General features: G+C 32.1%; 2 protein-coding genes across 4 annotated transcripts in view; one reads left to right on the top strand and one right to left on the bottom strand.

The window, feature by feature from the left end:
* LOC136989700 (kynurenine formamidase-like) overlaps window positions 1-24,575 on the top strand; it is a 46,043-nt gene that overhangs the window by 12,279 nt on the left and 9,189 nt on the right. The window contains exon 1 of one of the 3 annotated variants that reach the window (XM_067287939.1): window positions 22,524-22,627. The exons of the other annotated variants lie outside the window; for them this stretch is intronic. The gene's annotated coding sequence lies outside the window, so the exon portion shown is untranslated. Of the gene's footprint in view, window positions 1-22,523; window positions 22,628-24,575 lie in introns of those variants that run through there. 3 annotated transcript variants of the gene reach the window in all.
* On the bottom strand, window positions 1,471-9,527 carry LOC136989657 (kynurenine formamidase-like). Its single transcript, XM_067287881.1, has 11 exons — window positions 9,431-9,527; window positions 5,631-5,860; window positions 5,013-5,113; window positions 4,552-4,636; window positions 4,372-4,473; window positions 4,200-4,248; window positions 3,047-3,132; window positions 2,116-2,194; window positions 1,917-2,017; window positions 1,767-1,845; window positions 1,471-1,618 (listed from the first exon to the last, which is right to left on the bottom strand). The coding sequence occupies exons 3-11, from the start codon at window positions 5,034-5,036 to the stop codon at window positions 1,471-1,473; spliced, it is 753 nt and encodes a 250-aa protein (XP_067143982.1). The 5' UTR covers window positions 5,037-5,113; window positions 5,631-5,860; window positions 9,431-9,527.

The raw sequence follows: 24,575 nt of genomic DNA, 5'->3' as shown, positions 1-24,575 counted from the left end.
AAGAGATTTAAGTTATAAATGATTTTTCTCGATTCTTTATCTTTTAATTCAATATAAAGATTAACGTAAACAATGAAACAGTTATAATATCTTTTGTTAATCAACACTCTTTTTAAAGATAATTATCTTTGTTATGATTAATGTATTGAAATTAAAAACTGCGAAAAATAATTCAAGGTGAGTCAGAAAGGTGAAGGTGGCTACAAGTTTTATCTCACGGTGTGCCGCAATTATTTGCTTGTTAAAAGTGATAATTGAAATCACATTTCGTTGGCCTCACAACCTCTCGTACATTATTGTAGACAATCTCCCCATGCTGTAATTGTAAATTGCTGCTATACAGTGCCATCTTAAAAGCTGATATGGATACTGTTAACGTAATTCAGGCACGTGACTTGGAAAGGAGACTTCAAATTCCACTCATCGGTTCCTCGTAAATAAAACAATGCATGCAGCATACCACGACACCAAACGTAGTCACCTTTATAGCTCACCCTGTACAAAAAGTTCATTTATCGGCAGTAATTTATCCCTCAAGTAATTGTATGTGTCGATAGTTTGAATATTGTATATTTTGAAACAATCATATTAATACTGTACTAGCATTTTACGATAGTATGATGTTAGCATGCATAGAATGACCATTTATGTGAAATAAGCTTATGATTTCTCTTAGATAACGTCAATAACCGATTATAGATATGCAAATTATTCACTTAGCAGCTTTAACGAGTAATTTGTGATATGTTTCTGTTTTAATTTTGTTTCCATATTTAGGTTTTTTAAAATAAAAAAACATGAATTCTTTGATAATTTTTAAAGTCACTAACTATATTTAAAATTAGAATTATTGTTTTCGTCGTGCGACCTAATTTTCTATTGGTAATCTAATGTTTTTTCTTGGGAAAATTGTTACCGCTCGTTTTATTACCGCTCCTATTTTCTATTTTGACATTTAACCCACTGATCTTTGAAATGCTTAAGAGTTTTGAAATGTTCGAGAGAAGTGTTAAAATATATTACGAAAATAGTCAAATGATTAAGTTCGTCCTACTTCTTTGTTTAGAAAGTTAATAGGCCGGTGAATTAAACCATAAAAACCTTCTAAATAATAATATTAATCCAATATAATGCTACTTAATTAAGAGATATCTACGTCTGTAAGTTAAAATATTTTACTATTTCGGCTTTTTATGGATTCTTATATTTTTATAGCGACGTCAGCAAGAGTGATCCAAGTCTGGTTTTCGATGTTACATCATATGGAGTTTGCTTAAAAGTAACTGGTTTATCTAACGCAATAGAGATCCAAGTCGAATTAATCGTAACATCCCAAGCCCAAAAAGAAGAAAATGTGGGAAATATTGTGTAAAAGTTTTCGTTAATTACCTCAAAATTGGGATTTACTGACATGGATCATTCTTGCTCCGAGGTCGTCAAAGAAGAAAGAATATAAGTTTTAAAATATATTTAAAGCACCTTGTGATAGGTTTTAGCTTGTTCGATATATTTGGGAGGATCGAATTCTGCTACCACCACTAAGATTTTAAAATCGGGTCTCATACGTTTTGATATCTCGTTTATAACTTTGATTGGACTTGTCGTCTCGGCCGTTTCTCTTAAAAAATAATAATAATTATTATTAAATAAATTAAAACTTTATTAAAATATTATTCAGAAATAATGATAACAGATTATAATTTTAAATATATATATATATATCATTTAAATTTTATAGTACTAAAATATATGCATGGATTACTTACTGAGTGAAATTTGCAATGTCCCCAAAACTCATCTTTATAATAGGCGAAAGATCGTAAATGCCAGATATCAAAACTACAGCTAGAAATATATATTAATATTTTATAGACTTTTATATACGTATACTTTTATTTTAAATACTCTATCCGGACCTCTAAGATATCGCCGATTTACTGGATTATCCATCCAATCGGAAGAAATTGCCATGGCTGCTAAATGAGCACCAGCAGAATGTCCCGATAAATAAATTCCCCTAAAAGAAAGATAATAGCAGCAATCAATCACTAGAAATAAGCTATTATTGTCAATTTTAAAACATTTATTTCATTGTAAACTTAAAATTTGGCTTACTTTGATCCCCTTTTCCGAGCCAAATTTACGATAAATGTCAATGATTGCTTTATTTCGTCCACCATTTTAGGTAAAGTCACTAAAATTATATCAATATATAAAATTGTTATATGTTGTAATCGTACAGCATGAATATCATCGCGCATCAATGCGCCGCGTTATGTCACGCGCACAGATTATTTTCCTTTGCTTTCCTTTCTCTTTTTCTTTTCTTTTTTTTCAGTGTCTTCATTTAATTTTTATTTATTTATAAATGTCATTGTATTATCAATTGAAATAAACAAGCACACGATTTATAACAGTTATTTATGTGATTTAATGCGATGCTACGCATAGAGTTGAGCGATGATCAATAACACGTTTGTCAATTAAATCGTGTAACAATAGTATAACAACTAGGCATTTTAGATAGGTAGTCTAAATAGAATTGTTTATTTATGCTCTTTTATACGGGGTGTCTCAAGCAAAACCGGTCTTACTCGCCCATTGAATAAAACCGGGCTCAAACGACGAAGAGTTGGCAATGGCGCATTATAACTGCATTGAATTAGGGTGCTCCATGCACAGTGTAGACTTCAGATTTCTTTCTTTGGGGCAATGTTTTAGGAAAGATGTTTTCTTATAAAACATTGCTGGGGAGGCCCGAGGTAATTGCCCTTTTTGCCCACTGCGAGTTGGTTATGTAAGTCGACGAAATACTTTGTGAATAAAACTAAGTTTTCAAACAGTTCTTTTTAAATTTTATTTTGTGTCATATGTCCCTTTTTTCCAATATGGAGATTACAATAATTTACTCCATCAAATAGCTGGGCCAGTTTTACTTGGAACAACCTTTATTTAAAAACGCGTTTTAAAATTAAAAACTAAAATTAAATAATTATTTTAATCACAGTTAAATGCTGTTGTTAATTAATGAATGGCGTATATTTACCGAAAGGAGCTAAATCGTATTCGATTGTTATCAAAACAATTCCCGAATCCCGAAGAGGTTCCGCAATGTATCCATAAAGGTCGTTACTAAGATAAATATGAAAAAAATAATATTATAACGATAATTATTAATATACTTTTGTGTTTACTTTATATATATATATATGTACATTTTAGCTTATTTTCTCAAAATATTTTTTCCCGAAAAAAATTTTACAAAAGATAAATTTGATTGGAGGAAGTTAAGCTAAAAGCTTCCATTGTTTTTTGTTTGTGCATTTACAGGTTGAAGAAACTTTAAAACGATTGTACATACAAAAGTTGATAATTTAGTACAGTATTATATACAGCTTTTTTCTTTTTTTTTTTTGTATTTTATGTAACGTTTTACTCGTTTTTATGCTGTTAATCGTGTTATAAAAGAGGATGGCCACTTCATGTCCTCCGGCACAAAGTAGTCTTCCTCTTACGTTGCTTGTAACTACGAATAATAAACACAGTAAATAAATACTATTGATATTTAATGTAAGCAGTCAGGCGAAATTATGAAATTTTGGATTAATTATAAATACTATCGATATTTTCATCTATTTTTCAGCAAGTTAAAGATAAAAATTGAACTGAAAACTGATCTAATTCATTGACATTTTCATCATTTAATATACTTATAATAGAATACAGTAATTAAAATCAAATAATAGAAGTTTCATTTATAGATTGACACATTAAATTTATTCTATTTTTCAATAAGGAAATTCATTTATCCTTTCTATTTAGACGTTTAATTTCAAAAGTTTTCACGGAAATTTTTAAGGAAAGTTCCAATAGAAAGATTAATATTTGATTAAGTTATACTTAGATCTCGAATGATATTTGATTTTATTTTTTTTAAAGAAATTTGAATGATAATGTCCTGAAAAGGCGAAAAACAAGATATAAATTCCTACTACGAAACAGATTAAAGTTAAAAATAATAAACAGCGGACAAACACAATAAAAGATTTCAAAGAACTTAAAATATAATTCCCATAAAAATAAAATTCCTAAAAAAGCACTTAAAATTCAAGTAGTTGACATAAAGTGAGTTATATTCAAACTAATCTTATTTAATTTAAATTAATAAATTGCAAATGATAGCGACAAAGATAACTTACTTTCCTATAACCCAACCACCTCCATGAACGTAAACAAATATTGGTGAAGCTGTAATTTTTTAATATAAACAATTCGAATATATAAATCATACGCACTGTTATCTTTACAAACAATACATTATTACTATTATTATTTAAATAAAAATATATTATATGCCAAATTTTCTTTTACTTCCTGGCAAATCTTCACTGTAGATATCCATGACGCACCTTTCCGCATCACCATATTTTACTTTAGATCGATGAGGAACTTTTTCGTTTGTCTTAATAGTAACTATACAGGAATAAATAATTAAATCTTAAGCACAAAGTTTATATTTATGAGAAAATGTAAAATAATATTCATTCATACTCTCATGAATAAAAAAAGCGTGATTTGTCAAAGCTTCTTTGGGTTCGTCACGTCGAGACCAAAAATTTGGATTATATTCTCTCTCCTGTTCAAATATGTAAATATTTTATGCGTAATGTTTTAAATTAACAAACATATGAAGCTAACTACAATATATTTAACTATATAATTACGGTATAATACAAGTTGATTCAAAAGTCTCCATACACCGTGATATATATAATAGAAAGAAAGAAAGCATTTAGCCTATATGTACTGTAAATTAAGTTAAAGGACACTCACAGATATCATATTCTGTGACGTATTAGCTTGTATAAAAAGATAAACTCTCTGCCTGTATGAAGAATTTTGAACAACCCTGTAGTAGTTAGTAAAGTACTGTATACATAAAATTACTACAGTAAAGTATACATAACATACAACCCAATTAAAGTATACATAAAAAAATAATAATATTTTACCTCACGATTATTTTCTTCTGTCATATCTTTCAGATTAAATTACTCGATAATGTTTAATCAGATGATTTTTAAACGAACTTGATGCGATATATAACGAATGTCTATCTATAATCGAGATATACCCACGTGCTAAAGTCGACGAAACATATCCATATAAATTCAGGAAAAACACTAGTTATTTATAATATATACAATCTACTATAAAAATAAAAACAATGTTAACTTTTCAGACTAAGTATAATATATATATATATATATATATATATATTTTCCCGGTGAGTTTCCTTTAAATAAATATTTTGTTTGCTGTATCTTATCGTATGACGTCCTTTAACGAAGGTTATGCAAACTGCTCATTGCTAACACAAATCATTTTTACGCTGATTTTTAAAAAAATTTTAACTTTATAAAGTAAAAAACAAGAGTGATTTTGCGTATATTCATTATTTGTTACTAAATCTTTAAGTGTGAATAAGCGAAAAAAATAAGCTTATCGGTAAATTTTATCACGTTAAAGTATAATTATCTTGTTCCACGAGTAATTATAATTAAATATTACAACAAATGAATTGTTCGATTGCTATTAATAATTATATAAAAAAACTTGGAAGTACTTACTCGTTTTTAATCGCACTTCGTTCGTCTACTTACGAGGATTTTCTGAAAGTTCTTGTCGTATTACCCAATTAATTAATCATTAGAAATTGTTATCTTATACGAGATCGCATTAGACGGTTTACGGTGACCGATTTTAGAACGAGTTTTTGGAAGAGTGACTACGAATTTTGTGTTCAGTCAATTCATACGAAACTTTGTTTGTTTCCTCTTTTAATCGTTTTGAATTACATCTGCTAGTTTTTATATCGGACAGATATCAGTTATCATATTAACACAAATAATTCATTAGTTTTTTTTATTATTACATTTTTTAATAGGCCTACTTTAAGTTTATTTTACTTGTTAGCTTACCAGTTTGTTTTAGTTTTTTTATAAACAAAAATAACTAGAAAGCTCGAACTTGTATTTTATTCATTTAAAGCTTTCATTATTATTATTATTCCAAATAATTGTACCGCTAATTAGTTTGTTTTATCTATTTTAATTCCTACGCTTTGTTTTCTAGATAAATCTACACTTTCTTTTGGCTTACCTGGTCTTATTTTCTTTTGACCTGGAATTAATGCCTTATACTTTCAGAATGTGTTTTAAATGACATTTTCGCGTGGTGGTTTTGTGTTTAAATTAAATTAATAACTTAACAAAGCTACTGTCGTAATATTCAAAGAGCGTAAACGGGTTAAATGATTAAAAAATTACAATGATGAAATGCCTAACTGGGGTAATAGAACAACATATTTATTTTCGATTTATTTTTGTGAGTGGTTGATATAATTTACTAGGCTAAAATATATATATATAAAAAATTAATCTATTTTAAAGTATAAAAATAATTGGAGAAAAAACTTGTTTTCTATTTTCAGATATAACTTTCATTTATAAAACTTCATTTGTTTTAATTGATAACACTTGTTTTAGAAGTTTACTGTAAAACAAATAATTTATTTATTAGCTTTCTTAAATAATGAAACTTCTATAATTAAATTTAGAATAATTTTAGTCGTGGTGCTGTAGTGTGACGTTTTATCAGAAGTCAATCGGCAATTCTTCCATCAATAGCTGGATTATTTAATCATTAGAAAAAGTATATACAGTACATCCTGTTTTGCTTGTTACTAATAACTAAATTGCTGTTTTATCAACAGAACACGTTGTTTTACTAATCGATTTTATGTTTCGACTTTTTACATATCTAATATCCTTTAATGTAAATTGGAAAATTTGAATATACACGAAACACTGTAATAAACAAAGTAATGAAATAGTTGAACGCTTTCAGAACTAAATTAATGCATTGATTTAAGTTCCATAAAGTTTCGCAAATAAAATATAAAAGAAAAAATATCATAAATGTTTTGATAGACTCTCAGAATGTATTTCTTTTTATTCATAGACGTTTCAAAACATTTTAAAATTTATTAGAATCACAAACTATACAAGTCCTATGTAGTCTATGGTTAAAATAAGCAATTATTCTATTGTTTATATTATTCAGAACAGAAATTTAATAAGAACAATTGATTTTTAAAATATTTTCAATTCTTTTTATTTATTTTTATTCGACCTGTAAGATGAATAGAGCAATTTTTAGGTTCTAGGTTACACTGTATAACATGTTTTTCGGCAGGGTCCTCAGGATAAAAAATTAGTTTTAGGTGAGAAAAAAATCGGAATCATACTAACCAGGATGGAAATTTATTAAGAATAAAATTAATTTTTCTTTTTTAAAATTAAGGGTTTTAGTTTGTTTTTTCATATTTAGCATAATTAATTACTATTTTTGTTTTATCCAGTTCATCTCCTTAAAACAATTAACACGATGACATTGTTCAATATGTAATAATAAAAGATTTTCAATCACATTTTTTTAATATGTAAAAAAAAAATTTAATTTACTTTTTTTACGTCACATTTTCTGCATCATATATTATGTAAGAAAAAACGTGCATATTTGTATTAAGTTAATTTTTCTTCTGTATTTTGCACTACTTAAGGTAGCTCATCGATAACGATTATGGTTAGATGCGCTTTACCAAACAAATTCATGATGCAAAACATTAACGTGATTGACCCATAAACGGGGCATAATCATGTCAATAAATAGAATTAAACTATCTTCATACAAAAATAGATCTATCGGGAAAATAGAGAAATTTCAATTAAGACGATATTATAAAGCATGAAATCTTCCTAAATCTGTAAGTAAATGAACGTTTTAAGAAATTACTGCAATAGTTCGAGAACTTCTCAAGTGAGAAGGACCCCGTGATTTCGGGATTTAAATTTAAACTGTTGTAATATTAATTAAAACAGCTTATAGTAAACAGAAAATGATAATACATAAGATATTTACACATATCTAAAAAAGATTAAGACTCACCATCTAATTCTTTGTAGAAATTGAACAACAATACTCTAGGTCAGGGGTGGCCAACTTTTGTGTACACAAGATCTACTTTTTATCTTAAAAATGTGTCGCGATCGACCTGTTGTCATAGGCATAGTCTAAGTGGGGAGGGGAGGTGTGAAATACATACTATGTTTACACACTGTGTTTCAGTACGAGGTGCACTGCTTATGAGTGGAGTCATAACTGCATGCATTCGGTTACAAATATAATACATTAAGTCAAGACATCGCGAGCGATCGACCAAAATTGGCTTGGCGACGACCGGTCGATCGCGATCGACTTATTGGGCACCCCTGCTCTTTGTTATATACTGTTTTTTACAAAAAGGTTTTCTACAATCGGCTAGGGAGAATTTTAGGAAAGGTCGTAATTTCTTAAATAAGTTTACTTCATTTGATACATGACAACTAGATAAGTGAAGATTGCGCTACAAACGGTGAGTAAGAGTCCACGATTTAAATCAAACATCTTCCAACCAGTAAAACTGATTGAATTTTCTATACAAATGGACGAAAATCTAAATGCAGCAGCTCGAATTATTTCTTCTTTACAAAAGATGGATTTCTTGTAAATTTCTTTCGCTATTCCTTTAGACGTTTCACTTATACTCGCCGAAGAAACACAAAATATGATGAACATACAGGTTGGAGCGAAGCTCCAAATTATCTGGATTATTAATATATATAAGCCATTGGCCGAAAACTTTAGAACATCGTTAACAGTTATGGTCACTTTTGTACCAATTGCAACGACCCACAGAAAGAATATCGGAGAATAAATATCATCCAAATTGCCCACAATATCGCACAGTTCGGCATATCTAATGTTGATAAATAATAGTTTCTCCTCTGATAAATTTTTGAGTAATTTAACGTCTGCGTATAGATCTTTAAATCGTTTTTCAATCTCTTTACTAATAGAAATAAGCAGGGTCATCTTTAAAAATCCTGGTATAAAAATCAAAATAATGTAACAACTTTGATATGTCATCATGTATATTTTATCGCTAAAGAAAGTTTTCAGAACAGAAGTGAACTTTTTGTCGGGTGATGACCTTAAATCCTTGAAAACCATGCTGTAACAGACAAGCATTCCAATACAGTTCAACCACGTTAAAACAATAACAGCAATTAATATCCTTTTCACACGTTCGGAGTGCTTTATCTCGTTTTCTATAGGCAATTCGAATAATTTTATTATCTGACTGTATAATTTCTTTCTATAACATTTAAAGTGAATATAACACAATAAAATTATTATAGCTTCGAACGCGAACGAAAGCGTTTTCATTGACCAAACCACGCTTGTGTACAGAAACATAAATTCGCATGCCATACATATCATAATGAAAGTGAATGAAGTAATCAACAATAAGACTAAGATTCCGTACCAATTCCTTCTTCGACCAAAACGTAGGCCCCATAAAGCCATATGAATCAACATGGGGCTCCAAGTCATTTTAATCCTGTGCGTAGCAGAAAACGGAGGTTGTAAAAAACGAATTTTAGTGGTGACTCGGTGCATTGTCTGAAAATCATAATTGAAAGAAAGTTACGCGAAAAACTTCATATCTAAAATAAAATCAAGAATTAATATCGAGATCGTACCTTTATATATTAAAGGAAGGTAAGATTTGCCAATGCTATACGAATTGTTTTCTCACGAATAAACCAAGAATCGATTTTTCGCACCTTTTCTACCCTTTTCTTATTTATAGAGTTGCTATTAAAATGACGCACAACTTCCATTAGGTAGCGTTATTAAATATATAGATTTTTAATGCAGCAAATGACGTGAAATGCTTAAATTGAATATATTTTCTTTTTTATTAGATGAAAGCTTTTAATAAGGTAAATCTAACTTGTTTCGTAATTTAATATTAGTAAAATTAAGAAGTTGTATGAGTAATTCCTTGTTGTTATTCATAGTATTGCAATTTACCCCCTTTGTGGGGATATTCTGTATTAAATCAAGATATATTTGTATTATAATTTATTAAGAATCGAGTCGGGTAATTTGTTAAATTTGTTTTCAAGCATATTATCTGTAATAAGATTTAACATTTAATTAAATTTATAACAGTTAAATTTATTTGATAGTATTTAATACTTGAAACTTCATTGCCGTAGGACTGATCTTGTAAGCTCCAGGCATTATCTTCCACATCTTATTCTATTTTTATTTATTTATTTATTTTAATTTAGACTATTGTATAAGCACGTGACTTTCTTTGTAATAATTTAAACTAGGAAGTGAAGGAGAAGATAGTAAAAGAATAGGAGGAAACAAGTTATAAAATTGATAAACAAAGAATATACTAAATATAATTTACATGAATGATCTAGTCTTAAAAAAAATAAAATTAGAAGATGAAATTTTAGATAAAAATATAAAACAAAATGTAAGTAAAATATTTTAAAGCAAAGACAAAATCAAGATGTTGTGCTATGGAAATTTATTGACAGTTTATTAAAATGATATATATTAATTTAATTAATTACCATTTAAAGATAAATAGTTACAATTATTACCCCTGTCTGGTTTCAAATATATCAGTTATTTGAATAAATAATCACTTTTCTGTCTCCTTGTCGTCATCCCTTACGTTGTCGGTGTTTTTTCGTTTGATTATATTCAGCACAACTCAAACGATATTTCATTAAAAAATTATCGAGATATTGATGGTTGGTATAAACATCAAAGTTTGACAACGAAATCTTTATATTCTACAACGTCTGGAATATCTTTAAATATTTCTTATTCTTTATTCTGTTTATCTTCTTGTCTACAGACATTAACTCTTCATTCGCTTGTTTCGCATCAACAAATCAATGAATCAAATTCCAATTTAAAAATGCTATATCTAGTTAAAGATAAAATTAAGTTAACACATTAGATATAATTGGTTGAACTTGGATATAGAATTGAACCCTTCTATCCTTGGAACAGGGGGCTGTAATTATCTCATCTATAAGAACATGCGTATCTTTTAATTTAACTCATAACATTTTTGTAGGGACAGTTGATAATGTATTCAAAATGCAAAATCCTAGTATATGAATCCTAGTATATTCCTTTTAGTAATTTTCCTCTTTCAACGCTTCTCGTTCTTATTTTTTCAGGTTTTCCTTGCTCTACTCTTGAAATGATACTATAAGCCGTGAAACTCTGCAAAAAGTGTTTAACTGTATAAGATTTTCCATATTCGGTATAAAATCTGCCAATTGCCTTCGATCAAATTCATTTAATCCTTTCATTTTAAAAATGGAATGTTATTTGCGTAAACTTTTTCGATAAATGGAATCGAAAACATTCTAGGAAAAAAAAGATGTATGCTGTCTCTTGCGCCTGCAATTATTCGAAATTAACAGAAAATGCTATTGAAATTTGTGAAGGTTTTTATAGCCTATGTGTTATTGTATCCTTTCAAATAATTTCTATGTTTAGCAAACTAATAGCGAATTAAGTTAATATACAACTATACAATAAGAATTAGATTGAGTTTGTCATAAATCCAAAAGCTTTAAAATTTTCTTTTCATAAAACTTAGTTTATATATATAAACACAGAGGCGGGGCTGAAGCTGCAAATGACTCGACCTACCAAAGAGGGAGTCCAAGATCAAATTCCGGGTAGAGAACCTGAGGAATTTTTCATGGATAATCTGTGCTGGATATATCGTCTCGTTCCTCACAATCCGGCCTCCCCATTGTGGGTCTGGGTAAGAGCCGTAGCTACGGGGGGCTATGAGGTGGCTAAGCTTTCTCGGCTTAGTTGGCAGTGCCCATGTGCAGTATATATATGCTTTTGCTTTTGTCACGTAAACTTAGGTTACTAATGCTTTTTTATACTTGGACTGTAGCTAATAGGCCTAGTGCTGGCTAGATAAAAGAAAAATACTAGTCAGAATTTTTTCATCTTGCCCTTCTAACCCCCAATGATTTATTCCTGGCTGCAGGACTAGACGTGGCTAAACAATTGATGGGTACGATTAAGACCGTCTTTGTGCCCACTGGATAGAAAGTTTTAATAAAACATATATGTATAATTGTATAAAAAACCGTAAAACATTTGATTTTTATAATTTTTAAACTGTCTATAGATCTTACTAGTCTTGTATCTACTGTACTTGTAACTACTGTATTTTAAGCTGTTTTTAAAAACTCAGTACAAAAAATTATTTTTCATCTAATTCTAACGCTAATACTAAATATACTAAATTAAAACTTTATAAATCGATAAGATTAGTTCATACACATATTTGAAATACTAAATTTGATAAAATCTATTGTTGTGAGTCAAGGTAAATAGAAAATTTGGTGCAATTTTTCAGTTTCGCTTCATTTTAATACGCCTTCGGTTGGTACTAGAGTCGTTCAATTAGACACAACTCAGTAATATTTACAATGTTGTTCTCTTTGCTGACACTAAGAATATGAACTCGTTACGACTCCATATTCTTTACTTTTCTTGTTTTTAAATTTTCCCTCCCTAGGGCACAAGAGGACTCTTTTAGCAAGCCCATTTTGGGTTTGCTAAAAGTGAGCCGGGTGGTAAGGGATGAGATTCAATACATACAGATGAACTATTGCCCGAAAAATTTATGGGATTTTTTTGACCCTACAGGCTTCGATCCTGAGTTCCTCAGTGCGGTAAGCTGTGACTTAAACCTCTCGACCGTCCGGCCGATGCTATGAACGCTTCAGATCTTCCTTTCGACAAACCAACATATTTTGAGGAAATTTTACACGACATTTAAATTTTACCAGTGGATCAACCTCAGTCTCATTCTTGCAACAGTACGTGTTGTTCCCAGTGCAGTCACTTCCATTAAAGTTAAAATACAAATCACCGTCTATAACAACGTTCTGTCCGTTTGAAGCTTTGAAATCGGCCTCGCGCGATTTTTCGCAGCAGAATCCTTTGCAATTTGAAGCTTTTATTTTGTATATTTTAGGCTGGTGTTTGCTTTCGAAGGACAAGATTTTTGCTCGAATAATATGTTTTTAACGTACTGATGAGCTATTTTGAACTTTCTCCCAAGTTGTTTTAGTGATTGTCCAACTTTTCCGACCGCTTCTCTTTCTAACGACTCTCTTTTGCTACCTGTCATTTTAATTCTCTTTTGCCTACTCCCTGACATTAGCAACAGTCTTACCGCTTTCCAGCCTTTCTATGATACTGTAAATTATTCTTGCCATTCCTGTATCCACAAAATGATTAGCTGTGAAGCTTCTCCCTTTTCTTCGTGGTGTTTGTAAAATTCGCCAACTACAATTATTCTTTGTTCGTCATTAAGCTTCTCCATTGTTTACGTTTGGAATAGTGTTCTCGTTAAATGAATTTAAATCTACGAAGTCTGAGCTATAATCTGTGCAAGCACGTTCTCAAATTTATTATTATTATTTTTTAACTTACAAAAACAGTTACCTTTTATTCATTTTTACATTCTGAAACTACACTATAACAATATCGACCCTTCTTTGTGGATTACTTGACCATCTAATAATGCTAAAATCTATTTAGTTGCATATAGACAGAAGAAAAATTCCCTAAACTTATCTTTAAAACACCATTATCTTAAAGCTATCAAGATAAATTAGTTTATCGTGATCAGTAGAAATGTTTGAAAAGGCAATTTTGTTAAAGGAACAAAAATAGGGAAAATATTTAAAATTATTTCAAGCGTAAACTGCTATGTAAACTGACGTAGATAAATTGTATTGTCAAAGTATTACAGTCTTTTTACACAGCATACAAAAGAGACATCAAATATTATCATAAAGTCATGGTATATTTAATATTATAAAAATAAGGACTAGAATACATTAAAATATAGAATGTTATAATATAGAACGTTAAAAACGATATATAACACTAATTTAGAAGCCATCGATAAAGTATTCATGATAGAGGACATTACCATTATTTCTTTTTTTGATTGTGACGTCAAACAGTATTAATGAGCGGCCAAACAATTATAAGTGTTTGATCGAATATACAGTATTTCAGACCTACTTCTCGTTTCAGTTATATGCATATGCTTACTAGTGTCTTAAAATAAAAAATAGAAGTTGTCAAAAGGAGTATATTTAAAAATGAAGTATATATGATATTCCAGCTGATAATGCAATAAAAGTTGACATAACAAGCATAATATATGGGAAAAATTTGAAGAGTTTAAAGAATGTACGCTAAAGGGGATATGTGATTGCTCGGGATTTTTTAAATGCATGAAAATAGAGATATAAAAGGCATAAAACTTTCTTACACTTGTATGCAAGTTATAGATAACAGAGCCATTAACGTTTCTATACATTCTATACAATAAAAAAATATTTTTTTGATAAAATACGGCATACAAGTTACTCTATAAATTTATTTACAAAATTGTCATGTTTGAAGATAGAAATGTACTTTATACTGTTACAAAATTGTTGTTTGGAGATGACACAAATTTACTGCTAAACTTAAATACTATTGAATATAATAATAAAGTACAAATATGTTTCATGAATAAAATATAATTGTGTGACAGATCAATCGATTGAATAGACACGAAGCATTCATAAAGAAACACGGAATTAAACTGACAAAAGTGAAATGCTTTCAATGAAGTTTGACTACCAAAAGTGATGTTTTTCTTATTATAAGTAATTTTAGAAAAAATTATAAAGTAGATAAACGGACTTACTATAACACAAATCTTCAAAAAATTACACTTTTTTTTGATATTATTGTATATTCAAATGACTTATTTAGAAACTATACAAAACTAAATGTCGAGCAAGTAACGTCATATAATGTACAGTACAATAACTTTAATAAAACACTAAGTGCTCTGTCTTTGACTACTGTTGCCAACCTGTGAGAAATTTTCCATTTTGTAAGTTTGCCGATTTTTAAGGGGCAATCAGTTAATTGCGCATCAAGAAAAGCTTAGGGACATCGTATGTGGGCGGTGATACTGGAGGCAAAGATGACACGTGTCCTTACAACAAAACCGTTTATTATAGTAAACTATGGCTTACACGAATGTCGACAGGTGGTTGTCGTCGAAAGGTAGTTCAACAATGCCGCACTGTCCAAAATAACCGAGTTCGCTCGTCAGCTCACTGTTCGGATGTTTCGTGATGACCGATGATGATGCTTGTTGGTTCGAGACGACGCAGTGGCTGAGAGGATGATGATGCCGATGAGGTGTTCGCCGAAGTGAAGAAACGACGTCAAAGTTCTGTTGCGGGACAGATTAGTCGCGATTACATTAGGCGAAAATCGGCGATTCGACCTTGAGATTCGGGGTTTCTATAGGATTTTTTCCTCGAGTCTCACCCTTTGATTGGTCCTGTATCCCCTTCCTCGCTTCCCGATTGGTCTCCCTTTTGTTTCTAGGTGAAAATCGAGACTTGATCGGCTCACGAGAATGGTCCGTTTCGTGTCGTCTGTCCGATACCTCTGTCCGGGTTTGTTGATAGAACCATAAACCGTGCGCTCATAATTTAGCCCGTTGTTTCTATTTCTGTGAATTTTTGGATTTTAATGATCGCACATGATGTTTTTCTAACTGTGAAATCTTTCCCCTGCATCGACTGTTTATGAGGGCTTGTGTCAAAGTTCTACCTTCCTGGACCGACATTCCGTCTGATCCTTTACATCATTCGTCTTCGCGTTTGTTTTAACAACTAGTTTTTTTCCTCTCCTCTCCCTTACATAAGTAACATGACCTTTGATCCGACTTGACAATAGCGTTTCGCTTTTAGCATGTAAAAATTAAATTTCAGTTTCGTGCCGTTCTGGAACCTAATAGAAATTAAAGAAGCGTGTCAGTGTGTGTGTTTGTATTCAGGAATTTCCTAACAATATGACATGTATTCAATATAGTGTGCCTTCTGTAGTGTGATGTATGTGTTTCTATTCAATTGTAATGTGCCCAGGCTTTTGTGTAGTGTGTATGGTATGACACCTGTAAAGGAGAGAACAACAGGTGCAATTAGCACCTTATCCATCCTCACAGATGCCTTATTTCCTGGGCGAGTTCTGTGTACTTGCTGAATTTTTTCAGTGCATGTGTTTTGTACATTGTGAGTGTTTGGAATGGATATGTCTATAATGTATGTGATTTTATTGTGTTTGTCAATGAGTGTGATGTCTGGTCTGTTGTGGTAAATTGTTTTATCTGTGATTATGGCTCCGTCGTAGTACATTTTGTGCGTGTTGTTTTCCAATACTGTCTGTGGAATGTATTTGTAGTATGGTTCGTGGATGTCTTATAATTTGTGTTTGTTTGCAAGCTCTTGGTGTATTATATTTGCTACTTGATTATGTCTATGTAAATAATCTGTCTGTGCCAAGAGCTTGCAACCAGAAGTGATGTGTTGTATAGTTTCTGGCATGATGTGACATTTTCTGCATGTGTCATTTGTGAGTGTTACAGCACTCTTTGAGTATGTGTTTTCTGTAGTTTTTAGTATTTATGACCTGATCCTGTATGGCAATCATGAATCCTTCCGTCTCTCCAAAGAGGCATCCCCAAGCTAACCAGCTGTTTGACCATAGTTTAGTCAACAAATTCCTGGGCCTGGTCATAGGAATGCCTGCCGTGGAGTGCCTTTTGAACCCACGATTGATTAATGGTGTCTATGCTTTTTATATGTCCTGAGTCTAAATTTAATGGTGTGTTGTTTGATTCTGCTAGAGTTACTGCTTTATGTAACTGTGATGTTTCTTGTTTTTTGTAGAAAAACTTGCAGTGTCTGTATTTGTTTATAGTGAAGGTTTACTATGTCAATCAGGCCACGTTCGCCATCTTTCACGTGTAAGGGTTAGTCTTTCTACGGCGGATTAAGGATGATGTTGTTTATGCTTAGTAAGTACTGTTGTTGTTTTCGTTTGGAGTTGCTCGAGGTCTGTGTGAATCCAGTGTATAGCTCCAAAAGAATAAGTGAGTACTGGGACGACATATGTGTTTATTGCTTTAACTGTGTGTTTTGCATTTAACTGTGTTCTGAGAATAGTGTTTAACCTACTTTGGTATTCTTTAATTAATCTTTGCTTTATTTGTGTATGACCTGTTAGTTTGGCGTGTTGGAATCCTAAATACTTGTAAAACTTTCGCCTCTTCCATGGATTCAATAACGTCTCCATTTCCAAGTGCAAAATCTTCTTTCTTCAGGATTCCTTTTTCTATGTGAAGTGTTTTGCATTTATCTAGGCCAAATTCCATTTGTATGTCCTTGGTGTATGAATGTGTGATTTGTAGGAGTTGATGAAGTTGTTTTTGTGTGGATGCATAAAGTTTTATGTCATCCATGTACATGTACTGAATGTGACAGTGTAAACTGTGTTGTTTTTTCATGTCTGATATTGTAGCCATATTGTGTGTTGTTTAACATGTTGGATAATGGGTTCAGGGCTAGGCAGAACCAGAGAGGACTCAAGGAATCTCCTTGAAAAATTCCTCGCCTAATAAAAATTTAGTTTGTTAGTATGGAAGTGTTATGTACCCTGAGATGTAGTGTTGTTCTCCAGTGCTGCATAGTGTTTTGAAAGAATGCAATGAGTGATGGATGTATTTTGTACATGTGTAGAATATGTAGCAGCCAACTGTGTGGAACACTGTCGAATGCTTTTCTGTAGTCTATATATGCCATGTGTATGTTTCTGTGTTGTTTGTGTGCTTGCCGTAGAATGACTGAATCTATGAGTAACTGTTCTTTGCATCCCTGTGGTTTCTACGGCAACCTTTTTGTTGTTCCGTAAGAATGTCGTGTTCTTCAACATGTTTGTATATTTTGTTTGCGATACAGGATGTCAATAATTTGTAGAGTGTTGGAAGACATGTAATTGGTCTGTATTGTGTGGGGTCTGTGGTATTGTTGTTTTTAGGTTTCATGTAGGTGATGCCCTGAGTAAGAAAATTTGGCATATCTTGTGGATTGATGATGATGTGTGTTAGATGTTTAGCTAGTTCCTGATGCAGTGATGTAAATTTTTTGTATCAGAAATTGTGAATGTTGTCTACACCAGGTGTCTTCCAGTTGTGTGTTCTGTTAACAGAGTAGCGGATGTCGTGTACATTTATTTCAGCACAAGGCATAGTTGATATGTTATGCATGTTTTTGTTCTCCTCGATCCAGCCTGCATCAGCATTGTGCATAACAGCACTGGACCAAAGAGAAGACCAATAAGTTGTGAGTTTTTCTTCTGTTGGTGTGCTACTGTGCTGTGTATCAGTGTTTGCTTTGTTATTAATTTGTCTGTAAAAGAGTTTTTCATTGTTTGTAAATAATTTATTTCGTTGTTTTCGTAGTGTACATGTTTTGTATCGTTTGAGTCTACGTGCTTTGGCTTCAAGTTTTTGTTTTAATGTATCTATGTATTCTGTAATGTATGTTTTGTGTGTGTTTTAATTTTCTTGAAAATGTTTTCGAGTTGTTTCTTTAATTTGGGTGTTATGTTGTTTTTAGTATATTGTGTCAGCTGTCTAATGTCATTTATTTGTGTTTAATTGCTGTCTAATGTCATTTATTTGTGTTTAATTGCTGTCTAATGTCATTTATTTGTGTTTCTATTCTTCTCTGCCAGGCAGGCTTGTGATAGAATTGTGTTTTGCGTGTATCTCTCTGTGATTGTATTTTCAGTTTACAGCACCTGACGCGCTATAACGAAGACCCCGAATTTCTCTTCGTATTGTTGCAAGAGACGAAACATGTCGCCACCATTACACTACCGAAACGAAGAACATGAGCAAGCAATGGACCCACTCGTCTTCCCCGGCACCACATAAGTCTGTAACGATGTCCAGTGCTGGAAACATGATGATGACTTTTTCGACTGCCTTGGACCGCTGTTGGTTGACTTTATTCCACCACACGCAACGATTAACTCCGAACGCTATTGTGAAACTCTGTCACGGCTGCGCAAAGCAATAAAGTGAAAACACCAAGGACTCTTCTTACAAAAAGTCATTTCGCTTCACGACAATGTCCCTCTTCATAAGGCAAGTATAACCATTGCCACGTTACAGAAATTCCTCAGGGAGATACTAGAACATCCGCCATGTAGTTTTGATCTGTCGCTATGCGACTTTCACATTTTCGGACGTCTCAAGAAAGCTTTGTGAGGGCAAAGATTTATGTCGAACGATGAAGTGAAGAATAAGGTCGAAGAATTTTTTTACCAGCAGCTACCAGAATCCTACGAGAGGGACATCGATCTGCTGCATCAAACATGGAGATTTTCTTTTAGATTCGCAATAAATGTTTGCCAGTCCTGACGCATGTCCACTTTTCATTTGGGCAATCTTTGTATATCCTACGTTCACCAAATTAAAATTTTAAATCTATTATTTTTGTTAAGCGTATCTCTTATAAGTGATGCCATTGTCAAAATATTTTTTCCCGTTATATTATTAGCTAACTACTTACAATTATGCCACATTGTTCTTTTAAAACTGCAGTTTTTAATAGAGTTACCTTACAGTTATGTACGGTTGCAAAATGATAAGAACAATACCAAAAAATAAATTGTAAAATCTGTCTAAAATATAATGTACTGTACATTTATTTAAAATTAATCATCCCTACTCACAACATATACAAAAAAATATATATTAATATTATTCTTATGTAATTAAGAAATACTCATATTTATACTGTTCCGTAAAAACAGTTTTTAGGGCTGGTCAGGGCACCTTTTATTTACGGGTCCTTAAGCGTCATTTAATTGCGCTTAAATTGCGTGTGTCGTCTAGCGTGTAGCAAAATGACCTCCTTTTGCAGCACTCCAGACGCTACACGCAAGAATTTAAATCCAGTTCAATTGTAGTTACGCCATTGTGCACGACTTTCCTGCGCTCGACAGGAGATTAAGGGAAAAATTATGTGTGTCGCCATCTGTTAACCGATAATAATGTAAAATTTATTTTTTAATAATAATTATTTTAAAAGTCAAAAGCTTTATTTTGGGAGATTGGAATGAGCTTTTTTAAAAAATTGTAAATGTACGATTACGTACCAATAACGAGTAAAACTTCCATCAAATCTGACCCCTACTCCTCTCTCTCTCCCCTCACTTATAGTCTGAAAAATATAATAGCAACAATGTATAGAAATACTTTTGCAAATTTCAAGATCTTTGAAGTAATCACAATATCGTAACAAAGAGACAATATCTTGCGGAACAACGGTACATTTTAACGGAACCGTTAGTACCTTGTAGGATCTCCTTTTGCCTGGATACATGCGATGATACGGCTGAGCAGAAGGCATACAGACACCATATGCTATCCCGTCACATCTTTTTACTCCAGATACGTTACTCCAGATCATTTCACATTCATAGATGACAGAAGCTGGCGTCCTATCAGTTCCTACAAATGCTCAATGGGCAAGAAACCTGGAGACCAGACAGGCCAGGTCAGTGTGGCAACCTGACGAGCACATTCTTGGGAAACCCTAGCTGTGTGCGACCGACTATTACCTTGCTGTAAAATGGCTGTTTGCAGCCTTGCCATTAAAAGGAAATACGAGAGTGGAGGATTTCCCGAATTAATGCTATGCTATTAATGTCTCTCGCATTACTGCTAGGATAACCAACTGTCCATGAAATGGCTCCTCAACCAGTATACCAGCAGTTAGGACAATCTGCTGCTCAACAATAAAAGTGGAATTGAAGAGCTTACCAGAATCCTTCACACTCTAACACAATGGACGAACCATTGTGTTAGTGTGAAGGATTTGAACCGGACTTGTTACTAAAGATGATACACTCGGTATCAGTCCTTACACCTCTGTTACAAGCATACTGCATACGAGTTGACAATTTTGGGATGCTAATGGCAGGACGCGTAGCGGTCGTCTTGCATGTAAATTTGCCTCTGTTAGTCATCTGTCTATGGTATGGGAAGGGTAGGACTCTCTTTTCCATCTGTCTCTGGATGATGCACAAAGACGCCATTGCAGCTTTTCGTGCTTATATAACCATTATGCGATCATCTTTCCTAGACTTTATAATTTTTATAAAGTATAAAAATATGATAATATAATTCAAGACTTGAAATGCAATTATTATTAATCAAAGTAATTTGATTACTAAAAGTAGATCTTTCAGACTTTCATTAATAACTGACAATGCAAATTTAGTACATATTTAAAAAGGATGTTAAATAAGACCCTAACTTGATGACCGAGACAAAGGTCAAGATCCAGATTGTAATTTTCAAGAACAAGGTAGAACGTTCTAGTACTTTATAACAGTGGTGTTTAAACCGTCGATCGCGATCGACGGGTTGAACGCCACTGTCAATATCAAACGAATTGGAGGAATAAATTATCGGCTTATTCTGAAAAACAATATATGTAGGAAAACTGAGATGATTTGGTTTTGACAAGATGCCAGTATGTCTGGCATACGCTCTGGATTTCAAGCAAGGATTAGGTACAGTACAGCCAAAGCTTGGCACCTCACGTTCAATATGCATTCCACAGCTTAAACTTAGTCATAAACGGTTCCGTAAAAAACAGGAAAGAAATATCAATAGTTTACGAGATGCTTTAAGTAAAGTATTTTTTGCACACAGCAATAAACGATGGGCGGAACTTAAATCAGAATCTCTCAACCAATTTTCCTAAAGAGACTTTGTCCTAGTCGTTGGAATTCCATAAATGATTACATCAAAGCCCTCCGTTTCTTGTACCCTGATGTAATGAAAATTTAGACTCGGAGCACACTGACCAGATGGCCATCAGAAGAGATAGACAAAATAGTCAGTTTTAAAAAAATACTTTGAGATAATTGATCAATAATATCATTGTTATTGTTGTTGTCATTGTTAGGAGACAAAGATATTGTCCAGTTTAAACCTTGTATCAAAAACGTCATGCTATCCCAACCAAGAAGTTAGCAAAGCAGCAACGGTCCTTAATTACAAAAAATAAAACTAAACTATAATAATATATGTAAAAACTATTGCATGATTCGCAGAATTTAGTTAACGACTGTAAGATAATAAGGTGACGATAATAATGATAATGTGAAATAATCAACTTTAATTAATTTTACTCAAATATTTTTCTGTAGTACTGTATGTGAGTTATGGAATAGAAATCTATTCATAATATGATATGTTAACTAACATTATAAATATTAATTTATAAAGATATACAGTGATATTACAAATGTCGTATATTCAACAAATATTATTGAATACGTTCCACAGATTAGGTTGTGCCTGGACGAACCTTGACCTAATTTCGATAAGATAACAAATTTTATTTATATATAATGCATTTAACTGCTAATTATTAATATTTAATTTATTGTTCATTCAAATTCAACTAATTGCAAAAAATTAAGTAAAAAATGTAGTTTTAATTAGAATAAAAATCTCTCTAGTTTTTATTTATCATTCAAGGTGAAAAGTAACTTGATCTGTAATCCCTTGCAAGTTCACTCTACTGTATTTGTCAGCATTTCTTCTTTACGTGGCATTCGCGTAGTTACACAAGTAATCTAAATTCTTAAATTACAAGGTAATGCCTTATTTAACTAATGTTTAAGCCATAAAATACAGATTAATCTGGCTAAAGTTATTTAATACGTTTTAAATTGTGTTTTAATCGAATTTGTATTTTAAGTCTTAACTATAATTAAGAAAAGTTTCTCGTGTATTTTAGTAGATATTCTGTTCACAAATATAGATAATCCAAACAGATTAGTGTTGTTAAAGCTTGAGTCTCTTGAGAGAGGCCACGTTATAGCATTATACCAGGCCTGGCCAACCTAAATTGTTTCGCGGGCCACTTTGATCACGCGTAACATTACGGTGGGCCACAATTTAGGCAAACATGCTTTTAAAAAAGTAAAACAAATACAAAATGAATAAGATTTTATTGTTATACCAAGAATTCGTACTCGCACTTGTGCGCATTATAACATTGACACACGCAAATTTTCATTTATTTAGACTAATTGTTTTGGTATACTCATAACGGGAAACAAAAGTTGTAATAGATATATAATATCGCTTAGCGGGCCAACAATTTAACGTGACAGGCCGCGGGTTGGCCAGGCCTGTATTATACTATGGGTAAAGAAATGATAATGCAATAATAGTATTTAAATGTTTATTGCGATTAATTGCCCCAAAAAAAACTTGATTTTATTGATAAATACGTAAAAAAGGTGATAATTTCTTAAACTTATACGTCTGCAGTAGGAAATAAATTTAAAAATAGATAAATGCTTTTAAGCACTTATTTTTGAATGACTTTATGGTCATATATAGGCAGAGGCGGAGTAAGGCGTAGGCGACGTGGGCCACCGCCTACTGCCTCGCGGCCTCGCGGTTCGAGGGGCCTCGCGCCTCGAATGTTTATGCATTACTTAAAAGCCGTGAACGCAACGAAAAAATTTTACTCGTCATAAAACGATAAATATATTGACATACCAAATTTGTTTTTATTTAGTCTAGCAACATTTGCTGGCGTTGCGTTGCTATCGCGGGGAATCCCCGCCAGCCAGAGCTGGGGATTTCCCATTCTGTTTGTTTACGTTACTTTCACGCTGGATTCGAAAAATGCTTGTCTGACGCTCGTCAATTTATTGAGAATAGCAGTTATGAACTGCCAAAAGACTTTAAAAATGAAAGGGTAACCAAAAAGAAAAGGATGTTCGATTATGAAGGCAGCGATCAACCTATACAGTCTCCCAAAAGACGGTATGAAACAGATTTTTTTTAACACCATGATTGATTCTATAATAAGCAATATGGATTCGAGATTTATGTCTTTAAATCAACATTTTGAAAATTTTGGTTTTCTCTATGATCTAAGCGAGTTAAAAAATATTCCAAAAGAGCAAATATTAAAAAACTGTCAAGATGTACACTCAGTCCTGCGAGTGGGTGAGAGCAATGACTTCCAACCTTTCGAATTATATGAAGAATTACAAACAATGATCCCAAATTTACTCAACTTCATTAAAGATGTGAAACGGCTTCTCCAATACATAACAGAAAATAACCTGAAAGAAATTTACCCAAATATTTACATTGTCGTTCGAATTTTGTTAACAATACCGGTAAGTATTGCCTATGCTGAAAGTAGCTTTTCAAAATTAAAACTAATAAAAAATTATTTAAGAAATACAATGGGTCAGGAAAGACTTTCAGCTTTGGCAGTTTTATCTTTTGAAGCATATATAGCATCTGAGCTGAATTACGATACAATTATTAAAGAGGCTAAAAGCAGGAAATTTCTGTTTCTTTAATTCTTTTTTTTTTTTTAAATTTTTCTTTAATGTTGGTCGAAGAATATAGTTTTCATTTTTATGAATAAAAATTTGACAGTTTCAACTGGTTTTTATTTTATAAAATCCGTCTTCTTGCGCCACCAGAGGGCCTCGCGAAATGTACAGTACCTTGCCCACATCAAATTTAGGTCTTGTCCCGCCACTGTATATAGGCATATGACCTAATAAATATTACGTGGCCATGTATGAACGGCCTTGAACCTCAATATAATATGTATGTTTTT

This window comes from Centruroides vittatus, unplaced genomic scaffold, assembly GCF_030686945.1.
Source record: "Centruroides vittatus isolate TY-2023 unplaced genomic scaffold, ASM3068694v2 scaffold_752, whole genome shotgun sequence".
In the NCBI taxonomy this organism is placed as follows: Eukaryota; Metazoa; Arthropoda; class Arachnida; order Scorpiones; family Buthidae; genus Centruroides; species Centruroides vittatus.
The sequence above is the reverse complement of the archived record's forward strand: the minus strand, read 5'-3'. Positions and strand labels throughout refer to the sequence as shown.

Bases quoted from the DNA above. Each gene is read 5' to 3' on its own strand.
- LOC136989657 (XM_067287881.1), bottom strand. From the start codon at position 5,036: ATGACAGAAGAAAATAATCGTGAG. The intron at 2,018-2,115 runs GTAAGCCAAATT...TCTTTCTTTTAG, and splicing joins GCTCGGAAAAGGGGATCAAA to GGGAATTTATTTATCGGGAC. The intron at 1,619-1,766 runs GTAAGTAATCCA...TTATTTTTTAAG, and splicing joins GACATTGCAAATTTCACTCA to AGAAACGGCCGAGACGACAA.